General features: G+C 45.2%; 1 protein-coding gene across 3 annotated transcripts in view; it reads right to left on the reverse strand.

Moving 5' to 3' along the window:
- Window positions 1-25,893, reverse strand: part of shroom2a (shroom family member 2a) — a 234,219-nt gene that overhangs the window by 121,571 nt on the left and 86,755 nt on the right. For all 3 annotated transcript variants that reach the window (XM_070893999.1, XM_070893998.1, XM_070893997.1), the window contains exon 2: window positions 11,607-11,758. In XM_070893999.1, coding sequence (XP_070750100.1) covers window positions 11,607-11,731 — 125 coding nt within the window. In that variant the 5' untranslated portion in view covers window positions 11,732-11,758. The remainder of the gene's footprint in view (window positions 1-11,606; window positions 11,759-25,893) is intronic.

A 25,893-nucleotide genomic window follows, 5' to 3' on the forward strand; every position in this document is an offset into this window, starting at 1 on the left:
TCCAGGTTTCCACTAGCCTTTGTGTGAAGCAGTGCTTCCTGACATCACCCCTGAATGACCTAGCTCAAATTTTAAGGTTATGCCCCCTTGCAGTGCTGAGGGAGTGCTGCACTGTCAGAGGTGCTGACTTTCGGATGAGAGGCTAAACTGAGGCACATCTGCCCTCTCAGGTGGATGTTAAAGATCCGGTGGTACTATTTCGAAGAACAGGGGAGTTATCCCCGGTGTCCTGGACAATATGTATCCCTCAGCCACCACCTAAAACAGGTTATCTGGCCTTTATCACATTGCTGTTTGTGGGACCTTGCTGTGCGTAAATTGGATGTTTCCTACATTACAACAGTGACTATACGGCAAATGTACTTCATTAGTTATAACGCACTTTGGAACATCCTGAGGTCACAAAAGAGGTTTCCTTTTCTTTTTTCTCTCCTCTCCTTAGGGTTTTCAGTCCCTCACTGGACTATAGCCCACTGGATGTCAGGCATCCAGCTAGTCATTATTTGATCCTCTCCTTACGATTTAAAACAGGTTGGATTAAAGGCTGTCTGGGAGCAGACATGTGTGGGCAATTTACATCACGGGCAGTGAATTATGGGGACACTTCCCTTCACTACATAAAGGATTATGGATCAATTCAATAGAACACACATCACATGAAAAAAATTAGTTACAAATGGCTGTTTCACAGGCCGAGTATCAGATCTCTGGGTATTTAAATATCGTGAAATGTAATTGGTTCAATAGTACTATGCAAAAGTGTTAATGTTTATCAATGTCTGTGTCTCTAAAGGAACAATAGATAGAATTGTATTCATTTTGTAACAATTCATTCTCGTGATGTGGGTGTCGCTGCAAAGCCAGCATTTCTTGCCCAACCCTCTTTGCCCTGAAGGTGGTGATGAGCTGCCTTCTTGAACCGCTGCAGTCGGTGTGGTGAAACAGCTCTCACAGTGCTGTTAGTGAGGGAGTTCCGGGATTTAAATCCAGTGACGGTGAAGGAACACCGATATATTTTCAAGTCGCGTTGGAGCGTGTACCTAATGTTAGTTTACTTTCCACAGACCTGAAATGCTGGTTCCATTCAGCATCACTGAGTGATTCATAATGTGAAACCCAAGTTGGGAACTGTCCCCTCCTTCTGAAGTTCTCCAACAGATTATAAAATATTGAGAGCTTTATTCAAGATCTATTCCACATTAACAACAGCGGTTTGGCCTGTCATCAATGAATGATTTACAAGAAAGCACAATCCAAAGCGGGGTCTTTCACCAAGTAGGCAATTGAAAAGGAAGACATGAAAGCAATACCCTTAACACTTCAGGCTTGTAATATCAACAGTGAGCCCTTGAACTGTTGCTGCAAACAGTGAGTTTGCTACCAAACCACAAACTGAAGCATGTGCTCAGACACCTCTTTGCTGCATTAGAAAGACTTGCATTTATATAGCGCCTTTCACCACCTCAGGACATCCCAAAGCGCTTTATAATCAATGACGCACTTTAGAAGTTTAGTCACTGTTGTAATAGAGGAAACAGAGCAGACAATTGTGCACAGCAAGCTCCCAAATGTGATAATGACCATCTGCTTCAGTGATGTTGGTTGAGACATAAATATTGTCCAGGAAACCAGGAGAACTCCCTTGCTCTTCTTCATAATAGTGTCATACGTCCACCTGGAGTGGAGCTAAATTACAGAACAAACGGGAATCTGCTCAACCTCCGCCACCTCCAGGCCAGATCCAAGGTCGTCCCATCCTCCGTCATCGAATTACAGTACACAGACAACGCTTGCGTCTGCACACACTCGGAGGCCGAACTCCAAGCCATCGTCAACACCTTCACCAAGGCGTACGAGAGCACGGGCCTTACACTAAACATCGGTAAGACAAAGGTCCTCCACCAACCTGCCCCCGTCACACAGCACTGCCCCTCGGGAGTCCAGAGAGGCAGCGGCCTATAAAAGGCTCAGCAGTCCGGGGAGCGTCGAGAGAGGCGGGAGTCCAGAGAGGCAGCGGCCTATAAAAGGCTCAGCAGTCCGGGGAGCGTCGAGAGAGGCGGGAGTCCAGAGAGGCAGCGGCCTATAAAAGGCTCAGCAGTCCGGGGAGCGTCGAGAGAGGCGGGAGTCCAGAGAGGCAACGGCCTATAAAAGGCTCAGCAGTCCGGGGAGTCCAGAGAGGCGTGACTTGTGCAGCTCCAGCTGAGAGAAGTCAAAAAAGAAGTAGAAAGAAATCAAAAGGTGACGTCACAGCCAACGTGGTAAGTGATTGGCTGCTGATTGGTGAGTAGTTTTTCTTTTTCTTTATCAGTAACTTTTAACATTGTTGTCGGCAATTTAAGTGTATCTAAGGGTTAAGTCATGGCAGGACAGCTCGGTCTCGTGATATGCTCCTCCTGTACCATGTGGGAACACGGGGACAACACCAGTGTCCCTGACGACTACATGTGCGGGAAGTGTGTCCACCTCCGGCTACTGACGGTCCGCGTTGCGGAGTTGGAGCTGAAGGTGGATTCACTCTGGAGCATCCACGATGCTGAGAATGACGTGAGTATCACGTGTAGCGAGTTGGTCTTACCGCAGGAGAAGGGTCCACAGCCAGCGAGGGAATGGAAGACCAGCAGGAAGAGTAGTGCAAGGAAGGTAGTGCAGGGGTCCCCTGTGGTCATCCCGCTGCAAAACAGATACACTGCTTTGAGTGCTGTTGAGGGGGATGACTCATCAGGAGAGGGCAGCAGCAGCCAAGTTCATGGCACCGTGGCTGGCTCTGTTGCACAGGAGGGCAGGAAAAAGAGTGGGCGAGCGATAGTGATAGGGGATTCAATTGTAAGGGGAATAGATAGGCGTTTCTGCGGCCGCAACCAAGACTCCAGGATGGTATGTTGCCTCCCTGGTGCAAGGGTCAAGGATGTCTCGGAGCGGGTGCAGGACATTCTAAAAAGGGAGGGAGAACAGCCAGTTGTCGTGGTGCACGTTGGTACCAATGACATAGGTAAAAAAAGGGATGAGTTCCTACGAAATGAATTTAAGGAGCTAGGAGCTAAATTAAAAAGTAGGACCTCAAAAGTAGTAATCTCGGAATTGCTACCAGTGCCACGTGCGAGTCAGAGTAGGAATCGCAGGATAGCTCAGATGAATACGTGGCTTGAGCAATGGTGCAGCAGGGAGGGATTCAAATTCCTGGGGCATTGGAACCGGTTCTGGGGGAGGTGGGACCAGTACAATCCGGACGGTCTGCACCTGGGCAGAATCGGAACCAATGTCCTCGGGGGAGTGTTTGCTAGTGCTGTTGGGGAGGAGTTAAACTAATATGGCAGGGGGATGGGAACCAATGCAGGGAGATAGAGGGAAACAAAAAGGTGGCAAAAACAAAAGACAGAAAGGAGATGAGGAAAAGTGGAGGGCAGAGAAACCCAAGGCAAAGAACAAAAAGGACCATTGTACAGCAAAATTCTAAAAGGACAGAGGGTGTTAAAAAAACAAGCCTAAAAGCTTTGTGTCTTAATGCAAGGAATATCCGCAATAAGGTGGATGAATTAACTGTGCAAATAGATGTTAACAAATATGATGTGATTGGGATTACGGAGACGTGGCTCCAGGATGATCAGGGCTGGGAACTCAACATCCAGGGGTATTCAACATTCAGGAAGGATAGAATAAAAGGAAAAGGAGGTGGGGTAGCATTGCTGGTTAAGGAGGAGATTAAGGCAATAGTTAGGAAGGACATTAGCTTGGATGATGTGGAATCTATATGGGTAGAGCTGCAGAACACCAAAGGGCAAAAAACATTAGTGGGAGTTGTGTACAGACCTCCAAACAGTAGTAGTGATGTTGGGGAGGGCATCAAACATGAAATTAGGGGTGCGTGCAATAAAGGTGCAGCAGTTATAATGGGTGACTTTAATATGCACATAGATTGGGCTAACCAAACTGGAAGCAATACGGTGGAGGAGGATTTTCTGGAGTGCATAAGGGATGGTTTTTTAGACCAATATGTCGAGGAACCAACTAGGGGGGAGGCCACCTTAGACTGGGTGTTATGTAATGAGAGAGGATTAATTAGCAATCTCGTTGTGCGAGGCCCCTTGGGGAAGAGTGACCATAATATGGTGGAATTCTGCATTGGGATGGAGAATGAAACAGTTAATTCAGAGACCATGGTCCAGAACTTAAAGGCGGCTAACTTTGAAGGTATGAGGCGTGAATTGGCTGGGATGGATTGGCGAATGATACTTAAGGGGTTGACTGTGGATGGGCAATGGCAGACATTTAGAGACCGCATGGATGAACTACAACAATTGTACATTCCTATCTGGCATAAAAATAAAAAAGGGAAGGTGGCTCAACCGTGGCTATCAAGGGAAATCAGGGATAGTATTAAAGCCAAGGAAGTGGCATACAAATTGGCCAGAAATAGCAGCGAACCTGGGGACTGGGAGAAATTTAGAACTCAGCAGAGGAGGACAAAGGGTTTGATTAGGGCAGGGAAAATGGAGTATGAGAAGAAGCTTGCAGGGAACATTAAGACGGATTGCAAAAGTTTCTATAGATATGTAAAGAGAAAAAGGTTAGTAAAGACAAACGTAGGTCCCCTGCAGTCAGAATCAGGGGAAGTCATAACGGGGAACAAAGAAATGGCGGACCAATTGAACAAGTACTTTGGTTCGGTATTCACGAAGGAGGACACGAACAACCTTCCGGTTATAAAAGGGGTCGGGGGGTCTAGTAAGGAGGAGGAACTGAGGGAAATCCTTATTAGCCGGGAAATTGTGTTGGGGAAATTGATGGGATTGAAGGCCGATAAATCCCCAGGGCCTGATGGACTGCATCCCAGAGTACTTAAGGAGGTGGCCTTGGAAATAGTGGATGCGTTGACAGTCATTTTCCAACATTCCATTGACTCTGGATCAGTTCCTATGGAGTGGAGGGTAGCCAATGTAACCCCACTTTTTAAAAAAGGAGGGAGAGAGAAAACAGGGAATTATAGACCGGTCAGCCTGACATCGGTAGTGGGTAAAATGATGGAATCAATTATTAAGGATGTCATAGCAGTGCATTTGGAAAGAGGTGACATGATAGGTCCAAGTCAGCATGGATTTGTGAAAGGGAAATCATGCTTGACAAATCTTCTGGAATTTTTTGAGGATGTTTCCAGTAGAGTGGATAAGGGAGAACCAGTTGATGTGGTATATTTGGACTTTCAGAAGGCGTTCGACAAGGTCCCACACAAGAGATTGATGTGCAAAGTTAGAGCACATGGGATTGGGGGTAGTGTACTGACATGGATTGAGAACTGGTTGTCAGACAGGAAGCAAAGAGTAGGAGTAAATGGGTACTTTTCAGAATGGCAGGCAGTGACTAGTGGGGTACCGCAAGGTTCTTTGCTGGGGCCCCAGCTGTTTACACTGTACATTAATGATTTAGATGAGGAGATTAAATGTAGTATCTCCAAATTTGCGGATGACACTAAGTTGGGTGGCAGTGTGAGCTGCGAGGAGGATGCTGTGAGGCTGCAGAGCGACTTGGATAGGTTAGGTGAGTGGGCATATGCATGGCAGATGAAGTATAATGTGGATAAATGTGAGGTTATCCACTTTGGTGGTAAAAACAGAGAGACAGACTATTATCTGAATGGTGACAGATTAGGAAAAGGGGAGGTGCAAAGAGACCTGGGTGTCATGGTACATCAGTCATTGAAGGTTGGCATGCAGGTGCAGCAGGCGGTTAAGAAAGCAAATGGCATGTTGGCCTTCATAGCAAGGGGATTTGAGTACAGGGGCAGGGAGGTGTTGCTACAGTTGTACAGGGCCTTGGTGAGGCCACACCTGGAGTATTGTGTACAGTTTTGGTCTCCTAACCTGAGGAAGGACATTCTTGCTATTGAGAGAGTGCAGCGAAGGTTCACCAGACTGATTCCCGGGATGGCGGGACTGACCTATCAAGAAAGACTGGATCAACTGGGCTTGTATTCACTGGAGTTCAGAAGAATGAGAGGGGACCTCATAGAAACATTTAAAATTCTGACGGGGTTAGACAGGTTAGATGCAGGAAGAATGTTCCCAATGTTGGGGAAGTCCAGAACCAGAGGTCACAGTCTAAGGATAAGGGGTAAGCCATTTAGGACCGAGATGCGGAGGAACTTCTTCACCCAGAGAGTGGTGAACCTGTGGAATTCTCTACCACAGAAAGTTGTTGAGGCCAATTCACTAAATATATTCAAAAAGGAGTTAGATGAGGTCCTTACTACTAGGGGGATCAAGGGGTATGGCGAGAAAGCAGGAATGGGGTACTGAAGTTGAATGTTCTGCCATGAACTCATTGAATGGCGGTGCAGGCTAGAAGGGCCGAATGGCCTACTCCTGCACCTATTTTCTATGTTTCTATGTTATCAAAATCCATGATGCGTCCTTGGACCACGTGGACCATTTTCCATACCTCGGGAGCCCACTGTCAGCAAGGGCAGACATTGACAACGAGGTCCAACACTGCCTTCAGTGTGCCAGTGCAGCCTTCAGTTGCCTGAGGAAGAGAGTGTTTGACCTCAAACCCGGCACCAAGCTCATGGTCTACAGAGCAGTGGCGATACCCGCCCTCCTATATGGTTCAGAGACATGGACTATATACAGCAGGCACCTCAAAGCACTGGAGAAGTACCACCAACGCTGCCTCCGCAAGATCTTGCAAATCCACTGGCAGGACAGATGCACCAACGTCAGTGTTCTTGCTCAGACCAACATCCCAGCATAGAAGCAGTGACCACGCTCGATCAGCTCCGCTGGACGGGCCAAGTCATCGGCATGCCCGATACGAGACTCCTAAAATAAGCTTTCTACTCGGAGCTCTGACATGGCAAGCGAGCCCCAGGTGGGCAGTGGAAACGCTTCAACTACACCCTCAAAGCTTCCTTGAAAAAGTGCAACATCCCCATCGACATCTGGGAATCCCTGGCCCAAGACCACCCAAAATGGAGGAAAAGCATCCAGGAAGGCGCTGAGCACCTCGACTCTCTATGCTGAGAGCAAGCGTCAACAGCGGAAGGAGCACGTGGCAACCTAGGCACCCCACCCACCTGTTCCTTCAACCACCGTCTGCCCCATCTGTGACGGAGACTGTAGGTCCCGCATTGGACTCTTCAGTCACCTGAGAACTCATTTTTAGTGTGGAAGCAAGTCATCCTCAACCCCAAGGGACTGCCTATGATGATGATGTCATACGAGAGGGCAGACAGGGCCTCGGTTTAACATCTCATTCAAAAGACAGCAGCCTCTTAAAGGGACCGCGCACGGCCAAACAAAATTAGTGGGAACATTGCTCAAGGGGCTGAATAGCTTACTCCTGTTCCCACTGCAGAGAAGATCGTCTTAAATAGCAGATCGCTGAAAATGGTTTTTCAATCAACAGCATCGCCTAAATGCTAAATTCCATCCCCAACCACAGGTGCTACTACAAACAGACGCTAACGGAAGACAGCAGCATTTGCCCCCCAGCCCATCAATTTTGTCCTCACTCCTGCTCAAGGCAACAACTCCACAGTCACTCAGTGGGCCTTCCAGAACCTTGTGAAAACGATAATATTAAATTACCAAACTGCTGCCGCAATCGCGTACTCCAGACCTTTCAACCAGCGGCTGGGTCTGTATCTGAGAATGTGAAGCTCGAATTTAGGAAGAAAAGAAATTGGGTTTGAAAGAACTTGCTTTTTCACAGCACCTTTCACGACCCCATAACATCCCAAAGCACTTTACTGCCAATGAAGTATTTTTGAAGTTTTGGCCACTGTTGTAATGTAGGAAACGTGGCAGAAAGCTCCCATAAACAGCAATGAGATAATGACTAGATATCCTGTTTTTTAGTGATGTTGGTTGAGGAATAAATAATGGGCGGGGAGAATGCACCTGCTCTTCTTCAAAAAAGTGCCGTGAGATCTCCTACATCCAGTTGAGAGGGCAGACGGGGCCTCGTTCAACCGGAGGCCGGGACAGGGATAGCTACAACATTGTCACGGCTACTCACCAACCCACACTGCCATCACGTGAGGCTTCCCTGCTGGGAGCACGAGATTGGTGCATAGACTAGAATATTCCACAAACACCAAGAGGCGTGAATGTCAATGTTGAATTATCAGTGAATCTGCAAATATATGCAAATTTAACACTGAGCTTCCAACAACCAAATAATGAAATGAAAGAAAGATATCTATAGAGTCTCTCATGGCCTCAGGATGTCCCAAAGCGATTTACAGCCAGTGAAGTACATTTGAAGTGTAGTCACTGTTGTAATGTAGGAAACCTGGCAGCCAATTTGCACACAGCAAGGTTCCACAAACAGCGATGTGATGATGACCAGATAATCTGTTTCAGGTGTTGGTTGAGGGATAAATATTGGCCAGAACACCAGGGAGAACTCCCATGCTCTTCTTCGAAATAGTGCCTTGGGATCTTTTATGTCCACCCGAGAGAGCAGACGGGTGGACCTTGGTTTTACACCTCATCTGAAAAAACTTCAAATGTTCCATACTCTATATGAATTTATGTTTAATGCATTCATAAATCCATACAATGTATATTTGAGGTGGCCAAGATGAATCTTCAATTTACATGTGCGAGTTATCCTACTTACAGGGAAATCCATTTCATTGTACTGGGGAAAACAGATACAAAGCACAATGAAGACAACTAGGGAGATATGGGGGCAAAAAACAGGTCATAGCAAATCGGCTCCCATTTTACACGCCACCAGATTCTCTTCTCAATTGTGAATGTATTCGCTGTCACCTGTATTTTGCCCAGTGTTAAAAGTTAAAATTATCCTCATAATCTTTAAAACAAAAGACTTTTGTATGTGAGGTGACTGGGCCGATTTTGCTGTGAGCAGCGAATGAATGGCGCCAACCATTCCTTTGCGCTTTCCCATCGACTTCTCCTGGGCTTTTGCACAGCAAGTTGCAGTCAGTGGGATATCCAAATGGTGCAGCATCCTGCACAGCACCCTCTACAGGGCATCTGGGACCTGTGTGAACAAGCCAAGCAACTGTGTGTCTCCTTAACCAATCAGATTGAAGAATCATTAATGAGGCGTGCAGAGTCTGAATCAGGAAGTGTCAGTTAGAAGTGAATTCGATGTTAACTTTGGTTCAGAAAGCAAAAGAGAGAGAGGGAAGGAAGATGGTATTGAGAGAGATGAAAGAAAAAGTAAAGTAAATGTATTGAATTTTTTAAAATTCCCAATATTTAAAATCTGATGGAATGAGATTCCACACTTGTACAAGTTAATTTTCAGTGAGATTGTTTGGCAGTAATTAAAACTTATCCCACTGAAATGGACAAGCTCTAATTTTCTGTGGCAAGTTTAATCTTTATAACAACAAAAACTTGTATTTATATAGCGCCTTTAACATAGTAAAACATCCCAAGGCACGTCACAGAAATGTTATGAGACAAAAGGTTGGAAACCAAGCCGCATAAGGAGAAATTAGGGCAGGTGACCAAAAGCTTGGTCAGAGGGATATGTTTTAAGGAGCGTCTTAAAAAGGAGAAAAGAGAGGTAGAGGGGTTTAGGCAGGGAATTCCAGAGCTTAGCGCCGAGGCAACAGAAGGCATGCCCCCCAATGGTTGAGCGATTATAAATCACAGATGCTCAAGAGGACAGAATTAAAGAAGCGCAGACATCTCGGTATCTATGATTTCAGTACAGGAGCTTCACGCTATTCAATACCTGTGAATGGGGAGCCCGATGGCAAGGTGCCAAATTCACGCAGCTTATGGAGGAGCAACACATCTTGGACACCAACTTCCAGACTTTCGCCAGAGGCTGCTGTACAATTTGCGCATAAATAACGGTGAGCGCTGTTCACGGCAAATTCTGGGCCACTGGCTCAGATTTAGTGGGAGAAATATCAGTGAGGTTGTTCACACTCCGGGATCTGTACATGCACAGTGGAATGCATAAAATCAGGATGTTGCTGTCCGAGTTGCCCAGAAGCCACACTATAACAGTATCTTGCTGAGAGACTTGCCAGTGAAACACATGTAAGTACTTGAACTTGCTCTATTTACCCACGAAATCTGCCAGAAAAAATTAGAACATGTCTATTCAAGTGTAAGTGAATTTTTAACAGCCTTAATTATTCCAAAACAACCTCTCTGGCACTGAAAATTAACTTTTACAAGTGTGGAGTCCCCTTCCTTCGGATTTTAATTATTGTTTGAGATTTTTTAAATTGAAAACTTTTAAACAACTTTTTTTTGAAACCTTTGCTTTCTGTCTCTTTTATCTCTCTCTCATAACCCCATCTTTCTTGCCCTCTCTTTATTTCACTTCTTGTACCTGATTTGGCATTGAATTAAAAACTCTAACTTACACTTCCTGGTTTAGACTGTGTCAATTAAGAATTCTTCAATCTGATTGGTTAAGGAGGTACGCAGCTGCTCAACCTGTTCACAGAAGCCCCAGATGCCCTTTAGAGGGCGCCGTGCTGTTTCAAACCTCGAACAACTGCAACTTCCAGTGCAAAGTCCCATAGAAAGTCTGTGGGTAAGTGCCAGTGTAATGAATGGCTGGTGCCGTTCGTTCGCCACTGACCACAAAATCAGTTGTGTTTAAACAGTTAATTGTACAATGGGTAACGGTATTCCACAGAATCCTACAGCACAGGAGGCCACCATTCAGCCCATCGTGCTTGTGCTGTCTCTTGTAATAAGTCCCACTTTTCTGCTCTTTTCCTAAATTTTTCATTTCAACTATTTATCTAATTCCCTTTTGCAAGTTGCTGTTGAATTTGCATCCACCAGCCTTTCAGGCAGTGCATTCCAGATCGTCACAACCCGCTGCGTAAAGTGCATTCTCCTCATCTCCCCTCCGGTTCTTTTGCCAATTACCTTAAATCTATGTCCTCTGGTTACCGACTCTCCTGCCAATGGAAACAGTTTCCCCTTATTTACTCCATCAAAACCCTTCATAATTTTGAACACCTCTATTAAATCTCCCCTTATTAACCTTCTCTGCTCCAAGGAGAACAATCCCCGCTTCTCTCTATCTATGTGCTGCATCATTATGATTAATGGTTTTCCATGATATCTGTACCTCACTGGAAAAAAATCAGCTATCACAAGGTGGTCGTCCAGGAAACAGTGAAATTATACTAACGCAAAATACTGCGGATGCTGGAATCTGGAATAAAAACAGAAAATGCTGGAAATCTCAGCGGGTCAGGCAGCACCGGTGGAGAGGAAGCAGAGTTAACATTTCAGGTCGATGACCCTTCTTCAGACCCGAAACGTTAACTCTGCTTTCTCTCCACAGATGCTGCCTGACCCACTGAGATTTCCAGTGAAATTATACTTCCATTTTAGGATGAAATTTGCTGGTCGCAATGGTCAGTCCCAAATTCAGGAATACACTTGAGAAACAACAAGGGGTCCACAAGCTCCCACGTACTTTTGAACCCGGCCTTCCTCTGTCCACAGATGCTGCCTGACCTGCTGAGTGTTTCCAGAAGTTTGTGTTATTAAACTCATCTGCCACCTCCGCACCAACGGCAGAGGTCACCTTTCAAGACAAAAGGCCCAAGTGTACACTGCTGCGCCCATGGAGTTTGTTTTGTGCCTCACCTTCTCACCACAATCTTCAGAGTCCTGTGCGAGCCTTTCACAAGGCAGATTGCCTCTTGCCTGAAGCCAGTCAGAATCACGTCGTTGATGCTGACCATCTCGTCTCCGACCTGAAGCTTGCCCATTGCCGCTGCTTTGCTTCCATCCTCAATCTGAAAGTAAATTAAACCGATGGATTGAGTAAACGCAGAAATTCCCGATTTCACACCCTCCCCAAATCAATGTATTTGTTGTGATCTGGAATGCACGGCCTGAAAGGGGTAGTGGAAGCAGATTCAATAATAACATTCCAACGGGAATTGGATAAATATTCCTTACTTCATAAACCCGGAACAGGATATAAAGAGGTGCTCTTGAATCGGGTAACATTACTATATCAAGGGAGCGTGTATCGGCAGTTTGCCTGGTTTGCTGCTGGATTCGAACGTCTGCTTTTGCAGGGTTTCTCAAACTCTAAATGTGGCAGTAACTCAGATTTTGAGTTTGCAACCATTCCAAGTTAGAACAACGCTGATTCCCTCTTCAATGAGGTTTAACCTCAAAGGCCGTTTCAAAGCCTTGTATAAATGGACAATATATAGAGAGCTTTGAATGGAGATTTGCATATAAAATATCAGTTGACCCTGTAACAACTGGATAAACCAACATTTTACCATATGCCACGTCACGGCTTTTATTTCAACAAGAAATAAATAATTCCAGGATGTTCATTCCATTGAAGAAACTTTACGACTTACGATGGGAGGTGTGAATGCAGGTTGCAGTTTGGTTCTGTTTGATGGGTGTATTTAGAAATGTGAGTATTTGCAGCACCATTCGTAACCTCAGGACGGCCCAAAGTGTTTTACAACCAATGAAGTACTTTTGAAGTGTAGTCACTGTTGTAACGTAGGAAACGCGGCAGCCAATTTGCGCACAGCAAGGTCCCACAAACAGCAATGTGATAATGACCAGATAATCTGTTTTAGTGATGCTGGTTGAGAGATAAATATTGGCCAGGACACCAGGAGAACTGCCATGGGATCAACAGCATCCATCTGAGAGAACATACGGGGCCTCGGTATAACGTCTCATCTAAAAAACAGCACCTCCGACAGTGCAGCACTCCCCCAGTACTGCACTGGATTGTCAACCTAAATTATGTACTTAAGTGTCTGGAATGTGACATAAAAGATCCCATGGCAATACTTCAAAGAAAAGCAGAGGAGTTCTCTCAACCAACATCATTAAACCAGATTATCTGGTCATTATCACATTGCTGCTTATGAGACCTTGCTATGTACAGGTGGCTGCCGTGTTTCCTATATTACAACAGCGATCACCTTTCAAAAAGTATTTAATTAGCTGTAAAGCGCTTTTGTACATCCGGAGGTCTTGAAAGGAGATATATAAATGCAAGTTCTTTCTTTTAGGAAATGGAGAAACACATCACAATAAAGCAGTAAGTATGAAACACCGTTTGTACTGTGTTTACATATTTTCCCAGCAAATGGAGGGATGAACCTACTGCTGGTCCAGATGAGAGTCACACCTCCCAATTGGTGGGAACACCAGAGAACTGGTGCAGTATTTGCATAACTCACAGGGCAGGGGGAGCAAGAGGGGCAGTCACTGGGGAACGGTATCAAATAAACAGTTGCGCTTTGTACCAACTGAGCTGGTGTTCGTGTAACTCCCCGGGAGGAGGATGCGTGAAAACAAAATCGATAACATTTTGTTCCCCACACAACTCGAGCCCCACGGTGACCTTGTTTTTATTTTTCTTTCAAAGAAAAACATTGCTTTTAGCACTAACCCTAACCCTAGCACCAGGTTGGGCCAAAATTTCATCATCATCATCATCAAAGGCAGTACCTCGGAATCGAGAAACTTACTTCCACTCCTGAAGTGAATTCTTTGGTGGCTGAACAGTCCAATATGAGAGCCACAGTCTCTGTCACAGGTGGGACAGATATTCGTTGAGGGAAGGTGTGGGTGGGACTGGTTTGCCGCACGCTCTTTCCGCTGCCTGCGCTTGATTTCTGCATGCTCTCGGCGTTGAGACTCGAGGTGCTCAGCACCCTCTCGGATGCACTTCCTCCATTTAGGGTGGTCTTGGGCCAGAGACTCTCAGGTGTCAGTGGGGATGTCACACTTTATCAGGGAGGTTTTGAGGGTGTCCTTGTAGCGTTTCCGCTACCCACCTTTGGCTCGTTTGCAGTGAAGGAGCTCCGCGTAGAGCACTTGCTTTGGGAGTCTCGTATCTGGCATGCGAACTTATATGGCCTGCCCAGCGGAGCTGATCGAGTGTGGTCAGTGCTTCAATGCTGGGGATGTTAGCCTGGATGAGGACGCTGATGTTGTTGCGCCTGTCCTCCCAGGGGATTTGTAGGATCTTGCGGAGACATCGTTGGTGATATTTCTCCAGCAACTTCAGGTGTCTGCTGTACATGGTCCATGTCTCTGAGCCATACAGGAGGGCAGGTATTACTACAGCCGTGTAGACCATGAGCTTGGCGGAAGTTTTGAGGGCCTGGTCTTCAAACACTCTTTTCCTTAGGCGGCCGAAGGCTGCACTGGCGCACTGGAGGCAGTGTTAGCTCTCGTCGTCCATGCCTGCTCTTGTTGATAGGAGGCTCCTGAGATATGGGAAGTGGTCCACGGTGTCCAAGGCCACGCTATGGATCTTGATGACTGGGGGGCAGTGCTGTGCGGTGAGGACAGGCTGGTGGAGGACCCTTGTCTTACGGATGTTTAGCATAAGGCCCAAGTTTTCGTACGCCTCAGTTCAGCCTCTGTATGTGCGCAGATGCAGGCGTCGCCCGCGTACTGTAGCTCAACGACGGAGATTGGGATGGTCTTGGATCTGGCCTGGAGACGGTGCAGGTTGAACAGATTCCCACTAGTTCTGTAGTTTCATTCCACTCCAGTGGGGAGCTTGTTGACTGTAAGGTGGAGCATGGCGGCGAGAACGATTGAGAAGAGGGTTGGGGCAATGACGCAGCACTGTTTGACCCCGGTCCGGACATGGATTGGGTCTGTGATGAATCAGGTGGTAAGGATCACGGCCTGCATGTCGTCGTGGAGCAGGCGGAGGATGGCGACGAACTTTTGGGGGCACCCGAAACTGAGGAGGACGCTCCATAGACCCTCGCGGTTGACAGTGTCAAAGGCCTTTGTAAGGTCAAAGAAGGCCATGCTTAAGGGCTGGCGCTGTTGCCTGCATTTTTCCTGTAGCTGTCGCGCTGATGGTATCAAATAAAACAACTGCTCTTTGTACCAACTGAGTTGGTGTTCATGCAACTCCCCGGGAGGGGGATGTGTGAAAACAAATCGATAACATTTTGTTCCCCACACAACCCGAGCCCCATGGTGACCTTGCTTTTATTTTTCTTTAAAAGAAAAACATTGCTTTTGACACTAACCTTAACCCTAGTGCCAGGTTGGGCCAAAGTTCCAGCAGAGTGTTGATAAGTGACGGGAACTGCTGTGCAGCCCAATAACACACACAGGGCAACATCTTATGCCAATAGCGTTTGGGACACGTGTCCACATTTCAGCAGGACCATCGACGTTGATCGGATTACCAGTCAGACCAGTTGGAAGGACAACCTGGGTGGCTTTCAGTCAGCTCAGCTCCGCAAAGCCCTCTCCCACACACCAGTGGCAGGCGTTGGAAGCGTCGATGGGAATGTGGCCTTTATACCTGTCAGTACTTGTTCTACAGCACTGCTGGGAGGAAGTGCCATGAGCAGATCAGCACTGAACTCACACACACTTTGTCTGGTATATTGGCAAGTTCACCCAGACATGCGCACATCAATAACAACAAAACAGGGCAGCCTGCTCTCAACTCTTCTTACATTCGGGTACAAAGGAACAGGAGTGGGCCATTGAGCCCCTCGAGCCCGTTTTGCCTTAACTGGATCATGGCTGATCTGTGCCTTAACTTCATTTACCCACCTTAGCTCCATATCCCTTGATATTCTTAACCAACAAAAATCTATCGATCTCAAGTCTTGAAAATGTCAACTGGCCCCCAGCTTCCACAGCCTTTTGGGTAGAGAGAGTTCCAGATTCCCACTACCCTTTATGTGATTCCCACTCCCTCAGTACGCCACTGGAGTGTCAGCCTAGATTTTGTGTTCAAGTCCCTGGAGTGAGGCTTGAACCCATGACCTGCTGACTCAGGTTTTTTTTTCATTCATGGGATGTGGCATTTATTGCCCATCCTGAATTACCCTTGAGAAGGTGATGATGACCATTACAGAGGGCAGTCAAGAGTCAACCACATTGCTGTGGGTCTGGAGTCACATATAGGCCAGACTGAGTAAAAATGGCAGATTCCCTAAAAGAACATTAGTGAATCAGATGGGTTTTTATAGCAATCCAGTAGTATGGTCACCATTAATGATGCTAGTTTTTATTTTAATTCCAGATTTTTATTTAATTAACTGAATTTTAATTCCCCAGCTGCCGTGGTGGGATTTGAATTCATGTCTCCAGTAACAAAACCACAATACTACCGTAGCCTTCGGGTAAGAATGCTACCACTGAGCCAAGGCTGACACTTATGAAAGGGGTCTATGATTTCATTATACAGAGCGCACAGAGGGAATCTACCCCCTTTCCTAATATCCTAACAATCAGAACGCATTCCCCACAAGACCCACCTCAATGGTGGGTAAGACACAAACAACATAAGGGCTTGAGGCAAAATACTCACTGTTGTCACATACACACATTTGAGCCTTATTAATCAAAGACAAAAACATGGCCCTCGCTAATCTAACCAATGTTGCCCATTTTAAATCACTGACTAGATACAGCTGTGGATACGGAGACACAGTTTTAACCACATGCACTAATTTTAGTAGAAGACACACACTCACACAACAGAGGTAAATGTACCCCACGTGTATATTTACTAAACAAACATCGACCACCATTCAATGACCAAGTAAAGCACTCACAGCCATCAAAAATCACACACAAACTCTTCTTTTCGATTTGCCATTTTACCAACAAACATACCAAAAGATTAAAGTTCACATGCACACCCCGTGATATGAGTATTGAGATCACATGTCCAGTGACGGTGCCTGTTACTGATTGTTTATTTACTGATCAGAAATGCAATTCACCACATCTGGATTCCCAATTAGCCACATGTGGCTAACGCATTGGGCAACACTGGTCTGAAGGAAAACAATCCTAAGAATGAACTGGAAATAAAGTTGCCAATTAAGATTGGATGTGCTGTCACTATACACGCCCACAGCACACACGAGGTTCCTGACTCGTTCTGCCTAGCTCAGGCAGAATGCATGTTTTGCAGGAGTATGAACTGGTGACTGTCTCGAGACTGATCTTTGCTGATAAAATAGACAATTAAACAAATACTAGTCAAATGTCCAACTGGTTTTGCTTCTTGCTACACTACATGCAAATCTCACTTGTAAGAAACTGAGCATGGTAACCACAGGGAAAAAACCAGGGCAGATGTTTGCACATTCTGTAATGGATCCTGCAGGAAAATCCACTTAACATTCCACCACTTTGCAAGCCAAACAGATTCTAAAGACACCAATACACAGCAAATTTCCACACACTTTATTCCATCTTAAGTCATTTCACTTTTCCCATCACTGGAGCACCCTCACTGATCATGATCATTGATCACCAAGCCTCAATCTCAATACGTGTGACCAACTTGCATCGTTGCATTCCCTTTTACCTTCATCAACCCGTTTTTTAAAAAAATTAACACCGAGGGTTACCAACTCTCCAGGATTCTCCTGGAGTCACCAGGAATTAAAGATTAATCTCCTGGACATAGCTGTAAAAACCCTGGGAGAACAATCACAGGGACATTAAACAAAATTGAGGTTTTTTTCCAATTTCTTTGAACACTTTAGTTATTAGTTCGGAAAAAATATTGTAGACAAGGGGAAAAGGTGTTTGACTGGACGGGGCATGAGATTTTTTGATGAAACCCGCAGGAAAACCTCCAACCAGAGTTTGTAACCCGATTAACACCATTTCCCGTAAATTCAGAGTGAAGGGGAAACGAACCCGGCCGTTGGTTGGAATATGGTCCTGATTCAATGCAGGCTAGTTCCATGATTAGTGAAGCCTGGCTCTGTTCAGTACTGAGCTGCACTAAGTCGTAGAGGTCAAATTGAATACTATGCTCCAGCAAATGTTTAATGTCTCTGCCCTCCTGTAGAGACACATGTGTTGCCACATACTGTTTGATATACTGAATTATTTTTTCCTAGATGCTTTTGCAAAGGGATAGGCTTCTGATCCACCACAGCATGTCCAAGGAAAAACCCTACTGCCGCTTTAGACAAACAGCACATGCTCCATCTGTTGGATTCATACTGTTCTTCCATTCCTTGTGTACATGCAACTAAACATCAATGTATTCGGACCTTTTTATATATACATATATTTTACACTTCAACATTAAAATGCCACATTTACTCAGAATTTGAAACCAGAGTGATTGTTGGACACAAGCAGAATACAAGACTAAAATGGAGGACCATTGAGTAGACTTAAAATGGAAGACCACTGAGTAGACTAAAATGGAGGACCACCGAGTAGACTAAAATGGAGGTGAGGCCCCAATCCTGATCTGAAGGTGATCAATACTGGACCTGTGACTTGCCATTGACTGAAGAAGCTTTAACCAGTAAATATTAACCACTCCCATAACCATCATCTCTTAAGAGATGGAGCCACTTAAGCGTGTCAGTTTAAGAATAGTTCGATGAATGGCTCAGCTGGGGGAGGTTCACATGGTGAGCAGCTAAACTGTGCAAGACCTGGTTTCATTGCAAGTAGACGTGGTATGAGTCTGAATGTCAGAAGGGACACCATAGGTGGTCTTAACGAAGGGATCTATTACAAGCAAGATCGGTGCGGTTTAGGTCTCAATGGTGCTGTCATTCTGAGCTGTAAAGATGAAACTAAACCAACAGAGGACTTGGCAGACTCAGTAGCACTACTGGAAAATCCTGTCTAGTTTAATTTTAGTATCTGTTTTGTTCCAATTATTCCCCCTTTCCCCCCCCCCCCCCCCCGAGAGGATTCTTAATGGAGAAATCACTTGGATGAACGAAGGAGGACTCTGACCTGCTGTTACTGAGTAATTCTCACCCATGGGCCAACATTAATTTCTGTTTATGTACGTTCCCACCTGTAACAAAAGGCCAGTATGTAAATCTTAAACCCTACACAATTGGGCAGCCTGCACTGTGTGAAACATGACATTTAGCCCGCCTTTAGGTGTCTGTGAAGTGGGTGCACACAATGGTTTTCGATATAATGAATTAACTGTCCTTAGTGTACATCTACGTTAGGTCAATGCTTACGTGAAGCGGAACCAATCTTTCAACCTGCCTCATCAGGTGTCAGCCATGGCTTAGTGTCCCTTGCCTCTGAATCAGAAGGTCGTGGGTTCAAGTCGCCACTCCAAAGACGGGAGCAGGAAATCCAGGCCGACACTCCAGTGCAGTACTGAGGGTGTGCTGCACTGTCAGTGTTGCCAAGCAGTGTTGGAGGTGCTGTCTTTCAGATAAGACGTTAAACCGAGATCTTCAGGAGTGGAAGCAAGTCTTCCTCGATTCCGAGGGACTGCCTATGATGATGATTATGCCCCATCCAGTGGATGCTAAAGATCCCACAGCACTATTTCAAAGAAGAGCAGGGGCGTTCGCCCCGGAGTCCTGGCCAACATTTATCCCTCAATCAACAGATTATCGGGTCATTATCACCTTGCTGTTTGGGGGAGCTTGGTGAGCGTAAAATAGCTGCCGTGTTCCAACATTACAACAGTGACTACACTTCAAAAGTACTTAATTGGCTGTGAAGCGCTTTGGGACATCGCAAGGTTGTGAAAGGCGCTAGGTAAATGAAATGTTCTTATTTAGATGTCCCCACTGTTTTGCCAAAGACATTTATTTTGTACAACACAATGTATTTATATAGCTCCTTTAACATAGGAAAAAATTCCCAAGATTTGAGATAAAGGATTCTATTGTCAAAGTTCAGTAGGGCTTCTATTGGGTGTAAGTTGCACGTTTGGCACCTTGCAAGGTTCGACTGTTTACCCTCGTCACACATTTTACACATCGGAACATTTCCCAAACTTCTCCAGTTAAAACCAAAAGCAAAATCGTGCAGATGCTGGAAATCTGAAATAAAACCAGAAAATGCTGGAAACACTTAGATAGTCAGGCACCATCTGTGGAGAGAGGAAGGTAGGGTTAAAGTTTCAGGTCGATGACCTTTTGTCAGAAACAGGACATGTTGAAGAGTCTTCGCCCTGAAACTGACTCGTCCATCCCCATGCCAGTCAGACCTCTGTGACTAGAGGGAAGAGAGAAGCAGAAGAGCAGAAAGGAGAGAGAAGCAGAAGAGCAGAAAGGGGAGAGAAGCAGAAGGGAGAGTCCTCAGAACAAAATATGCAAAGGAAAAATATAGCAAAATGAACATTGATGCACTTCAGTTAATGTCCAGTCTGGACAGTGAATATTGATGAGTGAGTGAGGTGAATAGTGAGTGAGTGGGGTGAATAGTGAGTGAGTGAGTGGGATGAATAGTGAGTGAGTGAGTGGCGTGAATAGTGAGTGAGTGAGTGTGAGAGAGAGAAGGAAAGAAGGAAAGACTTGCATTTCTACAGCATCTTTCACGACCACCAGACATCTCAAAGCACTTTATAGCCAATGAAGTACTTTTGAAGTGTAGTCACGGTTATAATGTGAGGGGTTCAGACCAACCTGGCTGAGATCACCGACTGGGTATACCCAGGAAATCAAGCCCAGTGCCCCCTTGATCTGTGTAGCTCAGGACCACACTGAGGCTTTAAGGGCCAACCCATTCTCCTCCACTATCACCACCTCTCGAAGACGCTATTCATCACTAAACCGGAACCCTTCCTTTGGGATGTTCTGTATATTTTATACAAAGCAAGAAATTCTTTTAACTAACAGCTCATCTTTGACACAGTGAAAGGCAAAAAGAATCACCTTTGCCAAAGCCATTTTATTTTTAGATTTTCAAACTCAGCTTATATTTTTCCCGCACCACTTGACGCACAGGAGTTGAAGAAAAGCTGATTGAAGCAGTGTTTGAAGCCTTGATGTGGATCGACCACCAGGCAGACCACAGATACCATGTGGCCCTGCCCCCTTATGCCGCGAGTCTTTCAACAGAGGAATGTTTTCCAATTGTGTCTCACCGGATGGAAATCTCCATTTTGAGGAATGCCATGAGGAATGCAGGCTTTCTGTGGAGTATTCACAGCGATTCTGATAACTTACAGACAAGCTCTTAAATTGATTCCACATTTGCCAACAGCATTCCTTTCACATCGGATCGGGAGCAAAGAATAACAAATTCTGACGGGCAGTAGCAACAGCGAGCTCCTGTTCAGTGTAAAACTGATTGTCCACAATTACTTACACACAGATGGAAAGATCGGCAACCCATCACTGGTATGTAAAGACTCTTTCCTCCTTCCCCAAATTCCCACTTGTAATGCATTCCATTTTCCCCAACCTCGCTTAAAGATGTCAGCCGTGGCTCAGTTGCCTCAGAGACAGGAGATTGTGGGCCAAGTCCCACTCCAGAAGTTTGAGCACATAATCCAGGCCGACACTCCAGTGCAGTACTGAGGGAGTGCTGCACTGTCAGAGGTGCCGTCTTTCAGAAGAGGCGTTAAACTGAGAAGCATGGAAGGTTCTTCCCAGTGCGTAAATTGGTTGACGCATTTCCTACATTACAACAGTACTTCATTGACTGCGAAGTACTTTTGAGGCATCCTGATGCCTTGAAAGGGGTTACTTAAATGCAAGCCCTTTCTCTCTTACGTGTGCCACACACCACTCCCCAATCAAGAAGTCTTTCCCCATGGCTATACAAATGCTAGTTTGTGCCAATCACTAGGAGGTACAGCTGACTTGCCCGCATGTCTTGTCCTCAGTCCTCCCTTCTGACTTGGAGTCTGGTGGTGGGGGGGGGGACACTAGGCCATCACTCAACCCCTTAACTGGACAGGTGAGGAATTAACTACATGAAATAATGAGCCATATCCTCGCATGGCATAGCGCAGCTAATGTATTTGCTTCATGAGTTCTTTCTTTAAGAATTCATTGCAACGCATTGCTATTAAGAACTAGTTGGTTTAGTAGCAAAGGTTTAACAATCACACTACACATTACCAGTTCATCCACCAGGCTCACAACCACTTTCCTCATCGTGGATCCCCTGAACCCAACTGGCTGGGGTTTTATTGAGTCGTGTGAACATTATGTGACTGGCTAAGCCACTCACAACTCAACAGCTCTACAACTCTTTCCATTACTCAACAGCTCTATAAACTCTTTTTGGAGTTCACCTGCAAAACATAAAACATTAAACGGTGCCACCCGACCTGGGTGACACTCCAGACATTTACAAGGCCCTTTTTTTTCCCCCCTTATTTTTGTTTTTTTTGTGTTTTTCTTTTTTTGGTTTTTTTTTTGGGGCACTAAAATCACAATTTTCCCCAGTGCCCCCTATAAAAAGGGAAGGGGGACACTAAAAGCACCGGCAATTAAAACAAATTAAACTTAAAAACGTAAAATCAAATTAAAATTTGGTTGCCGGGCGTGATGATGCACTCCAGTCCCTCCGGTGCCTCAACAGCTCTATAAACCTGTAAGCATCCTCACAGGTGCATATATTACAGCGTCAATTCTTCAACCGTGAGCCCTCTGTCCTGCTGCCCACCCTGTAATCTCTGCTCGCGTACAGGACTGACCACATACAATACACCAGGGTCCAGGTTATAGGGGCAGGACTGTGCAATCACACTTCAAGTATGTTTAAGATAGTGGGTCTGTGCTAAGGTTCAAGAAATAGTTCCCACAATTTAGAGCTGTACTTATAAAAGTAAAATTTAGCAACTGGTATTTTAACGGGTTAGCTATGGATACCTTATACGGCTGATTCTCCCACAACAGTACTACAGGTATTGATGTGATGGAGGAGTAATGGGAAGCTTACCAGTCTACAGTTTTAGCTGATTAGATTCCAAGTGTAACTACAGGCCTCCGAGCCTTAGCTCTTGGCAATCTACAGCTAATCTCTCTGGACCCTGGTAAGTGGGATGTCTCCCTCGGGAAATGAGTGTGCATTCAACATCAGGCAAACAGAACGCGTGTGTGGATTCTCAGTAGATCAGTTTGGGAGATTATTAAACATGGTGATGGGTTTCCCTGCAAGTCAGGCATCCAGCTGGGGTCAATGTCAAAGCACGGGGAAGGAGGGGAGGGGAAGTGAAGAGGTCGTGGATATGATTAGAGTCACAGGGAACAGGAAAAGGGTCACAGAAGGATCAGAGATTAAGAAGAAAAAAGATCTGGGCTGGAAAAAAAGCGAGCGTGAAGTTATTTTGTTTGCATAGTGAGAAAAGACTGCAACTTTGAACTTTATTTAAACTGTACCCACACTGAAAACGCTTGAAATAAAACCATGGCCCAATTACTCAGTGGACAAAAGACAAGTAAATCAAACTAAGTTAAGTCCCAAGATTCTTTCAGTTCATCTAGAAAAGTGAGTTTAGAACATTATGGGGTGATCTAGTCGAGGTGTTTAAAATAATGAAGGGATTTCCTACAGAAGCAATTTCCAGTGGTGGGGGAAATCAAGAACAAGGGGACAGAATCTTAAAATTAGAGCCAGGCTATACAGGAATGAAATCAGGAAGCATTATTTTTTTTATATATAAAAGGTAGTGGAATCCCGGGAGTCCCAGCACTAAAGCAGGGATTACTTTGAAATTGTGTTTTAGCTGCTAATCCTGTAAAGGCCAACACGGTAACTTTTTACAAGCCACACCACAACAAGTCAAGTCAATCTGTTGTTCAAACAAGCCCCAATATTCTTATCAAGGGACTAATACGGAGGAATCCCTTGCCCTCATTAGGCAGTTATTCCTGTTCGATTGACACTCTTTTCCTCAGTTCTCCCCTTCTCGCTTGTGTTTTTCTCCTTTTCGACCCTCCTTAAAACTTACCTCTTTGACCAAGCTTTTAGTCACCCCTCCTAACATCTCCTTCTGTGGCTCAGTGTTAACTGTTTCTGATAACACTGCTGCGAAGCGCCTCAGGAAACTTTCCCTATGTTAAGGGCACTATATAAATGCAAGTAATTGTTGCTGTAGTTGAAGGATGTGAAAAAATTGGTGTTTGCAGCAAGCATGGTCTCATCAGGATTGCTTTTATAGGCAGATAGGGGAAAGAGACAAGGACTTGCAGTCAGAACTAGTCCCATTAGTGGCACCTGATCAAATAAAGACCTAAAACTTCTCCAGCCCAGAATGTGAAATGCCACATTTTCCAAGTCCGAATACTGGAATGCCAGGATATCAATCCAATGTTGAGTAGAATACCAGGCACCCCACATTCAGTGGATCTGCTCTTCCTCCAGCTAACCGAGATCCTGAACATAATGCAGCACTTCTTTAGGACTCCAAAAAATTGGATTTTTGCCCCTAAAGCAAGAGGAACATACATGAAAATATCAGATGTTTTTATTATTCTCTCTCAGGACGTGGGGGTCACTGGCAAAGCCGGCATTTATTGTTCAGCCCTGGTTGCTTTTGCAAAGGAGGTGGTGAGCCTTGTTGAACTGCTGCAGTCCGTGAGGTGAAGGTACTCCCACAGTGCTGCGAGGGAGCAAGTTCCAAGATTTTGATCTAGCGACGATGAAGGAACGGTGATATATTTCCAAGTCGGAATTGTGTGTGACTTGGAGGAGGAACTTGGAGATGATGGCGCTCCCATGCACCTGCTGCCCTTGTCCTTTTAAGTGGTGGAGATAACAGGTTTGGGAGATGCTGCCGAAGAAGCCTTGGTGAGTTGCTACAGTGCAGTCTGTACATGGTACACACTGCAGCAGTGGTGGAGGGAGTGAATGTTTGGGAACATTCCTCTCCATCTCTCGTGGTACGAGACTTGTTCATTGAAACATGTACAAGCTGCTTCTCTCTGCGCTGCCCCGCGACAGAACACAGAATCTAGGCTGACACTTCAGTGCAATATTGAAGAGGTGCTGCCTTTCTGATAAGAAGTTAAATCAAGTCTGCTCTCTGCGGTGGCCCTAAAAGACCCCATGGCACTATTTTGAAGAAAACAGGAGTTAATATTCCTCCCTCAAGCACTACCACCAGAACAGATCATTCATTAGTTTTCTGTTTCTGTGGGATCCTGACGCTCACCAACTTGATCCCCACATTTGCCTACATAACAGTTTTCACACCTCAGAAGTAATTTATTGGTTGTAAATCATTTCAGACCGAGAGAACGTGATAAGACATTGATATAAATGCTAGCTCTTTTGTTTCTATTTTAAAAAGGAGCATGGTAGACTGTGGTGAATGTTAATAAAAGGACAGTCAAATTAACTCCAGTGGACAGCAGCAGTGATGTCATCAAGCTGTCTGAGCAGCCAATCACATCGAAGAATTCTCACATACAGCAAACCAGGAAATAAAAAGCACTGATTAACTGCACTTTTTAAAACGTTAGAGAATGATATAAAGATTGGGACTTACACATGGGGTTAAGGTAGAATCTGAAATATCACGATCAAACTTTTTTAAAAAATCTAATAATTTTCATCATAATGGAGAAATTACATTCCACAAAATTAGTTTTTCAGGGCCAGAACAGTTGTTTGGCAGTCAATACACTGTTACAACCTCAGTTACACCTATTCCAACATATAATGGGGTGTTTAACAGTGATATTAATGTGGAAAAGCTTACATTTTCGTAATTTCCACGGATTTCACTGATGGCTGGTTATGGGGCATCCACAGCGCAGCCTGTGACGGAGCAGTGAATGACTGTGCAACTGCCATGCATTTGCCCACTCACCTAACCTGTCCAAGTCACCCTGTAGTCTCTTAGCATCCTCCTCACAGCTCACACCGCCACCCAGCTTAGTGTCATCTGCAAACTTGGAGATATTACATTCAATTCCTTCATCTAAATCATTGATGTATATTGTAAATATCTGGGGTCCCAGCACTGAACCCTCCGGCACCCCACTGGTCACTGCCTGCCATTCTGAAAAGAACTCGTTTATCCCGACTCTCTGCTTCTTGTCTGCCAACGAGTTCTCTATCCACGTCAGTACATTACACTCAATACCATGTGCTTTAATTTTGCTCACTAACCTCTTGTGTGGGACCTTGTCAAAAGCCTTTTGAAAGTCCAAATACACCACATCCACTGGTTCTCCCTTGTCCA

The sequence above is a fragment of the Pristiophorus japonicus genome, chromosome 11 (assembly GCF_044704955.1).
Source record: "Pristiophorus japonicus isolate sPriJap1 chromosome 11, sPriJap1.hap1, whole genome shotgun sequence".
Classification (NCBI taxonomy): Eukaryota; Metazoa; Chordata; class Chondrichthyes; family Pristiophoridae; genus Pristiophorus; species Pristiophorus japonicus.